Below are 10,395 nucleotides of genomic sequence, written 5' to 3' on the forward strand. Positions count from 1 at the left end.
AAAAAAAAAAAAGAAAGAAAAAGAAGAAGGCCAGGAGCTAATGTCAGCAGGATTTGCTGATCTCACCATATGTTCATTATCTACAAGCAGGTGGCTTTACAGAAGGTCGGGCTGGCCTGGTAAAGACCCAGGGTGGTACCAGCTGGAAGACGTTGTTCTGCACAGATGCGGTGCTGTCAAAAGGCTGTGCTCTGAACAACCTCTAGCGCTTTTCTTTCAGAGCTGAAACACTCAAGAGTCTGTGAGCTAGAGGTGGGGATAACTCAGATGGCATCAGGATCCACTCTCACAATGATCACTGTCATCCTCCTAACTTGCTAGTGGAAAGGTCTGGGCATGTATGAAAGGAAAGCTGTCACCGGGGCGTGATGTTATCTCTACTTTGCATAGAAGCTGAGCTTTCTCACCAGCCTTTTAAGCTTCCTTAGGGCATTAGTAAAATAGACAGAAAAGGCGATCAGGGTGTTGGGTGTATGACAAACCTTGAGACTTAGGGGAGCTGGTGATTATTACCTCCCTTACGGTGGGCAGGAAAAGCACAGGAGGAGCCAGAGAACACCTGGGGCACAAGGCCGGGAGCAAAGGTGACAGGATGAAACCACTGCTCTCTGCAGAGTCCCAGCAAAGGTTCAGACTCCTCAGGATTGGTTAGAGTCGCCTCCCTGACCCCAGAACCCCAACCAGTGAGATTCTGCCTGAAGGCAGGAGAATAAGGACTAGGCCAGAGGAATAGGGAAGCCATAGCCATGTGGTCTCCAACCGCATCACTGTAGCTCCCACCTGTTTCCCCTTTCCCTGCCAGAGCCGTATGGAAGATTTAACTTTCCCCATTTTCTGAAATAAGAATTATTATTTTTTGTTTTTGTTTTGAGACAGAGTCTCACTCTGTTGCCTTCTGTAGAGTGCTGTAGCATCATAGCTCACAGCAACCTCAAAATCTTGGGCTCAATTGAGCCTTTTGCTTCAGCCTCCCGAGTAGCTGGGACTACAGGTGCCCACCACAACACCTAGCTAGTTTTTAAGAGATGGGGTTTCACTCTTGTTCAGGCTGTCTAGAACTCCTGAGCTCAGGCAAACCACCCGCCTTGGCCTCCCAGAGTGCTAGGATGAAGTAAGACTCATTGTATTTCAAAGTTTTCTCTTTCTCACCCCTCTTCTTTTTCTTCTCTTTGTTGCAGTTTTTTTTTTTTTTTTTTTTTTGGCCAGGGCCAGGTTTGAACCCACCATCTCCGGTATATGGGGCCAGTGTCCTACTCCTTGAGCCTTTTCCTTCCATTCTTTTCCTTCTTTTGAGTGGAGTATACTGAGAGTAGTTGTATTTCCTCTAGGTTGCAGAATGGTGACATGAAGTCAGGATGGAGTTGGGGACAGGAGATCCTGGGTTTTGACCACAGTGGCTTCGGGACCTTACCCTTCATGTGCCTCTGAGCTGGGGCCGGCCGGGGAAGGGAGGCTGAGTCTGCAGCTGTATAGAGGATCACAGTATTATGTTGGGTCTGTTTTCGGAGATTTGCTTTCAATCCCATCTAGTAAATCTCCTAAGCAGAAACTTGGACGTCATCCTTGACAATCCACTATATGGAGATCTGAAAACTTTATTTCCCAAAGAACCCTTCAACCCCCCTACCCCCACCCTCAGACTTACAGCCATTGCCCTAGTGAGATCCAAGCCCACCTCTCTAACAGACCCAAAGGATCTAGGCCTCCCTCTTGACATCCCCACTCCAGCCTCATTGTTGTTCTCATTCAAATCAGGTTCTTTTTTTTTTTCTTATCTACTCCTTTGCTTTCATATCTACTTCTCCTAGCCCTTCACCAGAAGCACCATCTATCCACCTCTTTGTAATCTCACTGGTTAGGATTCAGCTCCAGATATCACTGCCTCCTGGAAGCCTTCCTGTCCTCCCTCCCAGGACTCAACACCCCTATTCAGTGAGATAAAGTAGCTCTCCCGTAGGCTTCTGCTAAATTGCACTGTGCACATTATATCTTGACCTTAGCTCCATCTTTCTAGAAACCTCCATGACTTGGGAGCAGAGGGGGTAGCCAATGCACAGGCTAAACAAAAGAACGATGAGGCAGCGGTCCAAGTAGATGGCTTGCTTGTGCACACATGAGCCCACAAGGGCAGAAACATCATGGAGCATCAGAGGCTGGGGACACTAGTACCAGTTGTTGGACTGAATGCTACTGTTTAGAACTTGCTTCTCAGTGAATCTAAGACTTCATCACCATCCAGGCACCAAGACCACCCCTGACAGACCCATCTTGCTCCCACCAAACTGTCCCCATTGATCCTTTGCCCTGGACCTGACATTCTGGACTAGTTCTGTTCTCAGTTGTGGCCAAGTGTAACAAGTACACAATAAGTCATACTTTTTCTGTTTCAGTTGAAGAATCAAAAAGGGGGAGGGGATGGGCATGGTGGCTCATACCTATAATCCTAGCATTCTGGGAGGCTGAGGCAGGTAGATGGCTTGAGCTCAGGAGTTTGAGACCAGCCTGAGCAAGAGTGAGACCCCATCTCTACTTAAAAAAAAAAAAAATAGAAAAACTAGCTGGGTGGTGTGGCAGGTGCCTGTAGTACCTGCTCCTCCTCCTCAGGACACTGAGGCAAGAGGATCTCTGGAGCCCAAGATTTGAGGTTGCTGTGAGCTATGATACCACGGTACTCTCTCCAGGGTGACAGAGTGAGACTCTGTCTCAGAAAAAAAAAAAAAAAAGGGTATTGGTTTGTCTGTGGCTCCTTGACGCAGTTCTCTCCTTGCTGACAAGGCCGAGAAAACAGCTTCCCCAGCCTTAGTGGTCCAGCCCCGTTTCCGCTAAGGGAAGCCTGTCCCTTGCCTACTCAGATGCTTTCCTGGACTTCCTCTTGCCCTTTAGAAGAAGGAGAAAGTTTCTGACTGAACTCACAGAAAGGTCCTTTGAGACTTGGCCCCGGCTGCCCTCTCCAGCCCAGTGTGTCACTAGCCCATTTTGCACCTCCCCGCCTATTGGCATCCATGTTGACCTGCCCTGCAGTCACATTTATTGCCCTGATGTCTGTCTGCTGGGTGTTCCTACACCGCCCATGACTCTCCCATGGTAGCTTTTCTTTTTTTCTTATTGAGACGGAGTCTTATTTTGTCACCCTCGGTAGAGTGCCGTGGCATTATAGCTCACAGTAACCTCAAATTCTTGGGCTCAAGCGATTCTCTTGCCTCAGCCTCCCTAGTAGCTGGGACTACAGGCGCCTGCCACAACGCCTGGCTTTTTTTTTTTTTTTTTTTTCCCATTTAGCAGGCCAGGGCTGAGTTTGAACTCACCAGCCTCAGAGTATGTGGCCAGCGCCCTAACTGCTGAGCATGGGCATCTGACCCCCACGGTAGCTTTTATGGACTTAATTGTAGATTGTTTCATGTCTTCTCTGCTCAATTTCATGAAAACAGGAGCTGTGTTAGCCTTATTCACAATTCCATCCCTGGGACCATACATAATAGACACTCAACATTATTAAAAAAAAAAAATCATGGGGTGGTGCCTGTGGCTCAAAGGAGTAGGGCGCTGACCCCATATGCTGGAGGTGGTGGGTTCAAACCCATCCCTGGCCAAAAAAAAAAAAAAAAAAAACTGCAAAAAAATCATGAAGGCTTGGCGCCTATGGCTCAAGAGGCTAAGGCGCCAGCCACATACACCTGAGCTGGCGGGTTTGAATCCAGCCCATGCCTGCCAAAGAACAATGATGGCTGCAACAAAAAAAAAAAAAAAAAAAAAAAAAAAAATATATATATATATATATATATATCTCAGGGCATTGAGCGCCTGTAATCCCAGCTACTAGGGAGGTGGAGGCAGGAGAATTGCTTGAGCCCAGGAGTTGGAAGTTGCTATGAGCTGTGATGCCATGGCACTCTACCCAGGGCAACAGCTTGAGGCTCTGTCTCAAAAAAAAATCATAAAATCATAACTTCATAAACTCTTTTTGTTGTAGGGCCATCTGGAGTGATCTAAATGGCTGGGAAGAGGGCCACGGGATAGGACATGAGATGGGGAGAAAGAACACCCTGACTGGGGCTCCAAACCCAAATTATTCCATTGGGGAAACACTTTTTTTTTTTTTTGGCCAGGGCTGGGTTTGAACCTACCATCTCTGGTATATGGGTCTGGTGCCCTACGCTCCTTGAGCCACAGGCACTGCCCTGGGGAAACACTTTTTTCTAGGAAGTAAGTGGAAGGGAAAAAGGGATGGGTTCTAAGGAGAAGCAAGTGCTTCCTAAGGATGGCTCTCCACACCCTGTCACCCCTGGTGCCAGCTGTTCAGCCAGTGTAGCTCTTCTGAGAGTATGCCTCAGCTGGGTCAGCAGGGACCCAGAGGGGGAGGAGTGAGGGGAGAAGAGTAGGGGGGTGGATTGGGGAATAGATGCACCGTGCATTCATTCAGGTATCTTTACTCATTCTATGATGAAGAGAAGGGGAAAATTCACTGGCTTCCTGGGTGTCTGAGGATACTTGGTCCTCAGTGAGGAGGGACCGACATTCAGGGTGATGGGCTCTGATGTCATCAGCTTATCATGCAGGCGCCTTTCTCTCTGAAGGGATTCTTGTCTTCAGGGATGCCTTTGAGTAGAGGATCATTTCCTGCTTGGGCCTCCACATAATCCTTGATTTCCTTTCCTGTCTGGGAAATCTGTGAGAACACAAAATACGGTTACAGCCCTGGTAGCTTTCTCAGGACCCATGACATGGTGGACACACTGAGCTCTCTGGAGCCCACCGGACACACAAGGCTCTCTCCTGTGCTCAGGGAAGGTGGCGCCTTCTCAGGGTCAACCTCCAGCCTCCTACATCCTACCCCAGCCCAAAGGCACCTCTCGTTGCTTCTGCAGCCCTCGGAAGGTCCACCATCCCTTTTCTGTCACTTCCTCCTTCCGGTCCCAGCTCTACAGGGGAGCAGGAAGGGATGAGCTGGGACGGACCGGGAGGCTCACCAGGGATCTCGGATTCTTCACTTCCCTCTTCAGCTGGTCTACCTCCATCCTCAGCAGGTCCTTCTCATTAAGCTCTTGGGCCATCCTGTCCTACAGACATGGTCCCAGAAAAGATTCAGCAGACAGATTTGCAAATCCCACCCTCTGTTCCTCTGCATCTGAACTTCTATCGTCTCCCTGCTGTATCCCCTGCTCAGGCCTCTCATCACTGGGCATACACTCATGCTCTCCCTACACCCCTGCCTCTTCCTAGTCCAGGAAGCTCCCAGTCCCATGGAGGAGGCACGATTTTTGCCTTTGGTTAAGGACCTGCTTAAGAAGGAAATTGAGAAGGAAGAAAAAAGGGAGTTTCTTTCAGTGAGGAGGATTCAGGAAGCAAAGTTAGTGTTCCACAGAATGACTCAGGTAGAAGTTTTCTTTTTTGTCTCCAGGTCTCGGCAGGGCAGAGTGTATCCCAGTGGCCAAGGGGAGGGGTTCTGGGGCTTGCCACACTCCAATTCTGATTCCAGCTCTGCCATTTTCACACTGTGTGGCCTTAAGCCAGTCACTCAGCCTCCTTAAGTCTTAGTCTCCCCATCTACAAAAGGTGTATAGTAATAGTACCTACCTCCAGAAACATAATGCATATAAAATATTTTAATACACTGCTTGGCATATGCTGAACATAATACATTTATTATTATTATCACTAACAATACTCTTGTTATCATTATCGCTGAGTTATCAGGAAGGCCTGTCTGGTGCCCAACCTCAGTAGTAGACTAGAACCCAGCCCAGTGCAACTTCAGCCCCTCTCACCTGCCAGGGAAGTGCACTCTCTCCAAGTCACTCGTCCTAGACCCAGACAAGATGGTGTTTGAGCCTCCTCGTTCTTCATCAGCTGAAAATCTTCAGATAAAGCAGATGGTCTGGGAACCAAAATCTCTGATGCTTAAGCTGATCATAGGCTCAAGGTTCTAAGCTCTTCCACCTCTGAGCCTCTAAGGCCTCGCCGCTACCAGCACAGAGAAACACTGACATCTCCCTACAAAAACAAACTAGGAAACAGAGGCTGCCTTGGATCTGTCTGCCTCAAGGCCATCTTCTCCCCACCCAGCTCCCTGTGTCAGCCTCACTTATTGATGCCCCTAGCTCAGAGACCCCATCCCCTGCGCCACCTGCTGCTCTTTCACTGACTTCTCTCCTCCCCAACCCTCCACCTCTCAGCCTGCTCGGAGGCTGTTCTTCCCAATGAGACCAGCTCCTAACTTCTCTAACCAAGCTGCCTTCCTGTCCCTCATTGGTTCCCCACAATTTCACCTTACAAGGTTCTCCTAGTCCCTCTTCCTTCACTCATTCGATACAAGTGTATGCTTGTTTACGATGCCATGAAAGTTAGCACTGGGGGCTGTGGCCACTCACATGCCTTCGTCCATGCCTCTTGCCACCTCATCTCCCTCTGAGCCCTGAGTGTGGGTATCTCTTATCTGCAGTTTGTGAGCACAGGGCCCACCCACATCTTGGTCCTTCTCTTGGTCTCCTCCCAGGACCACTTGAGGGGTCCTGGTCTGGCTGACCCTTGTGCATGACAAGGGACCCTCTCAAGGAGCAGAAGCTGAGAGACCAATCTATTTGGGGAGATCTTATTCTCCTGCCTCTAGAATGACAGAATCATTGGTGGGAGGGACAGGAAGGAGGCTGTGGTCCATCCTAACTTCTCTTCCAGGACCCACTCCATCTGTGAGCTCTAAGAAAGAATCTGAGATCAGGACAGGATCCTCGAGGTCGTCAAGTCCGACTCCTCTGTTAATGTGTGAACTACAGCTCATACCTTCTGGGCCAGACTCGGTGGTCTGCGCATAGCAGCTTCCTAACTCTGACAAGTTAACCTGGAATTTGAGCCTAGTGCTTCTCAAATCCAAGTCCTTCCTGTTGTCTAATCTGAGTTCCTCACATACACTTGGTCGATTTCATCTTGTCCTGCCTCCATCAGGCACAGAGCATGCAGAGCGGACCTTCATCACACGTGAACCTCCACAGGCTTGATGACACTTCTCTGGGAATCTCTGGTTGTGTCTTCCTGGGTCCAACCCCGACTCTTACTGCTGCACAGGCCGTTTTCCACCCTTGCTGTGCTGCTACCCCATAGTTCCCTCCTCCTCAGTGACTGGCCTCCGTATGCCATCCACCCTCCACACCCCGGTCCCCTCGTGACTCATCCCTAAGCTTCCCAAGGAAGCCCCCACCCTCTGCCCTTTCCTCCCCCTTCCATGAGTGGAAAGTCTACCTCCACCCCCACCCCCCCATACCAGGCCAGCCCCCTTCCTCCTAGTCTCCCACCCCATCCCCCCACCCACCAGTTTCCTCTCCAGGACCAGGGAGCAATCACGGCTGCCCTGACCTTGGCTTCCTCTGCTGGGTGGGATGGGGGGCTGGGCCCCGAAACAGGTCCTGGCTTCCCCCTTCCTCTGGGCAGGAGAGAGAGAGCCTCAGGCCCAGGGAGCAGGGACTGACTTCCTCTTGTCCCGGAATGAGCATGCCTGCCCTTTGCAAGCAGGTTTGGGTCTCTCACGAATAGGAAACCAAAAGCAGTGAGAGGGAGGGAAGACAGAGCAACCAATCAAGGGCAGGGTGAGGCTCAAAACCGGCGGGCTCCCCGGGGAGCCAGACAGAGGCTGGGGGTGATGGCGGATCTACAGCAGCTGCAGGAGTTTGAGATCCCCACAGGCCGGGAGGCTCTGCGGGGCAACCACAGTGCCCTACTAAGGGTCGCCGACTACTGCGAGGATAACTACATGCAGGTAGGTGGAGTGGGCCTAGGCCTGGACTCCTTAGCCCCCTGGAGGGGCCTTGGAGCCCAACCCCAGCCTAGGCCATGGAGGCCGTCCTGACAGGTGCTTATTGGGGCCTTGGTTGAGAAATCCTCCCACTCCAGTCTTCAGCTTTAGCCCCGTTTGCCAAACTTAACCCTGACCCCACGCTACCCAAGCCCCTACTGTGTCCACTCCCAGAGCTCAGAGATGGCTGAGGTGAGGTGGTCAGTCTGATTCCATCTTCTTCTTTGGCCTCACCCAGCTTTACCTCCCTGAAGTCCCTGTCCTCACACTTCATGCTGGGACATGAGGGATCCAAGTGGGGCTTCAGAAGAAATTCCCAAACAGTGTAGCAAACCTGAGATGGACCAGGGAAAGGAACTCTTTCCCTGTAACAGGTGGAGAGCAGGGAGAAGTCAGAGTAGGCTGGGTTAAAGAGAGGAGGGCTCCCACCGAGGTAGGGGGATGGCTGACATGACTGCTCGGAGGAGGCTGCCAGTGAAAGGTGAGGAGGGTGGCATCACGGAAGGCTTTCTTTTTCTTTTTTTGAGACAGAGTCTCATGATGTCCCCCACGGTAGAGTGCAGTGGCATCATAGCTCACAGCAACCAAGCGATTCTCTTGCCTCAGCCTCCCAAGTAGCTGGATCTATAGGTACCTGCCACAATGCTGGCTATTTGTTGTTGTTGCAGTTGTCATTGTTGACATTGTTTAGCTGGCCCAGGCTGGGTTTGAATCCTGCCAGCTTCAGTGCATGTGGCCAGCGCTGTAACCACTGTGCCACTGAACCACACAGAACGTTTTTTTAAATTGTTGTTCTATGACTGAGATTATAGATCCCCAGATCAAGGGAGGGATCGAACACTCCCAACATTTCATGAATCCTCACAACTACCTTATGAAACACATATCACCATTTCTATTTTATGGGAATGAAAACAGCAATTCAGTGAGGTAAAGTGCCTTGTTCAAGGTCACACAGCTCCTCTGGCCTCCCTGATTTTTCACAAAGAGTTCTTTCCTTTCCTTCTTTCTTCCCTTTGACCTGCTGGATGGCTTTTAAGACAGTTTATTTGTACTCTCTGTCCTCAGTTTCTTCTGCTCCCTGAAGAGCTCCCGGCTAAACCTGTTACCCCTTGGGCAAAACTTACTTTTCCTACCATATTAACCAAACTGTCAGAAGAGGCACAGAGATCTCCTAGCATAGTAAAAATGTTGGGTGAAAAAAAGAGCAAGTGCTTATGGGGAAATGACAGATCAAAGACAGTCAGTGATGATAACAGTTAAAATGCTCCGTATACCTCACTTTGAGCCAGGCACGTTACAGGCATGGCCTCATTTCTGTGAGAACGATTCCCACTCAACAATGAGGAAGCTGAGGTTTGGAGAGCTAAGTTACTTTCCCAAAGTACAGAATCCAAATTCAAACCCAGAAATTTGGCTCCAGAGCCCACTCCCTATACCACTAACTGAAAATGCTACTTGGGGTATAATTTCGATCTGTATAGATGTCGAGGGACCAACCTGTTGATAGATAAAACATCTATCAGGGCCTAACATGGTTTGCAAACCTGCTCGTTCTCCTAAGTGCTGAAGGCACACCCCCTCCATGGGCAAGTAGAACTTTCCATTCCTTCCATAATTTTGTGTATCTCAAAGCGAGTCCTCATGGGATTCTCTTTTGCACACATAAGTTGATGTCACAAAGACCTGAGTCCATTTCCTACGTACCCACTGCAGGATCTGTGGCAAGTGTCTCCTTTGATTCTTACACCTTCCTTCAGGGATGGTTATATGGGTTAAATGTGACAATGTATTAAAGCATTCAGCCTGGTATCTGTCCTTAAGAAAGGAAGGATAACTGGCAGCTTTCACCACTTCTATCATTATTATTATTACTATTATTATTTTAAAGACAGAGTCTCAGTAGAGTGCTGTGGCATCACAGCTCACAGCAATCTCCAACTCCTGGGCTTAGGCGATTCTTTTGCCTCAGCCTCCCGAGTAGCTGGGATTACAGGTACCTGCCACAACGCCTGGATATTTTTTTGTTTGTTTGTTTGCAGTTTGGCTGGGGTCAGGTTCGAACCCACCACCCTCGGTATATGGAGCCAGCGACCTACCCACTAAGCCACAGGTGCCGACCACCACTTCTATTATTATTATCACCATTTGTTAGAATGATGAATAGTAACGCTCACTTCTAGGGAGGAGAAGTGGTCCTTGCAAAAACACGCAAAGCACTGGGGCCGGGCAAGGTGACTCACACATGCCTGTAATCTGAGCACTTTGGGCGGCCAAGGTAGGGGGATCCCTTGAACTCAGGAGTTGGAGACCAACGTGAGCAAAAGAGAGACTGCTGTCTCTACTAAATACAGAAAAACTAATCAGACACTGTGGTTGGCACCGGTAGTCTCAGTTACTCAGGAGGAAGAGACAGAAGCATCACTCGAACCCAGGAATGTGAGGTTTCTGTGAGTTAGGCTGATACCATGGCACTCTAGCCTGGGCAACAGAGCAAGACTCTGTCTCAAAAAATGCCCATAGGCTCGGTGCCTGTGGCTCAAGTGGCTAAGGTGCCAGCCACGTACACCTAAGGTGGTGGGTTCGAATCCAGCCCAGACCCTCCAAACAAC

At 49.7% G+C, this 10,395-nt stretch overlaps 2 protein-coding genes across 3 annotated transcripts in view; one reads left to right on the forward strand and one right to left on the reverse strand.

Annotated features, from left to right (window-relative positions):
* Nucleotides 1-4,425: 4,425 nt before the first annotated feature.
* GNGT2 (G protein subunit gamma transducin 2) lies at nucleotides 4,426-7,408 on the reverse strand. Its single transcript, XM_023511230.1, has 4 exons — nucleotides 7,304-7,408; nucleotides 5,766-5,855; nucleotides 4,968-5,057; nucleotides 4,426-4,666 (listed from the first exon to the last, which is right to left on the reverse strand). The coding sequence occupies exons 3-4, from the start codon at nucleotides 5,049-5,051 to the stop codon at nucleotides 4,541-4,543; spliced, it is 210 nt and encodes a 69-aa protein (XP_023366998.1). The 5' UTR covers nucleotides 5,052-5,057; nucleotides 5,766-5,855; nucleotides 7,304-7,408; the 3' UTR covers nucleotides 4,426-4,540.
* Nucleotides 7,321-10,395, forward strand: part of ABI3 (ABI family member 3) — a 12,219-nt gene continuing 9,144 nt past the window's right edge. Inside the window, exon 1 of one of the 2 annotated variants that reach the window (XM_003786476.3) lies at nucleotides 7,321-7,747. In XM_003786476.3, coding sequence (XP_003786524.1) covers nucleotides 7,631-7,747 — 117 coding nt within the window. In that variant the 5' untranslated portion in view covers nucleotides 7,321-7,630. The remainder of the gene's footprint in view (nucleotides 7,748-10,395) is intronic. The other variant, XM_023511226.1, reaches the window with a different exon arrangement.

The sequence above is a fragment of the Otolemur garnettii genome, unplaced genomic scaffold (assembly GCF_000181295.1).
Source record: "Otolemur garnettii isolate 467f Iridium unplaced genomic scaffold, OtoGar3 scaffold00018, whole genome shotgun sequence".
In the NCBI taxonomy this organism is placed as follows: Eukaryota; Metazoa; Chordata; class Mammalia; order Primates; family Galagidae; genus Otolemur; species Otolemur garnettii.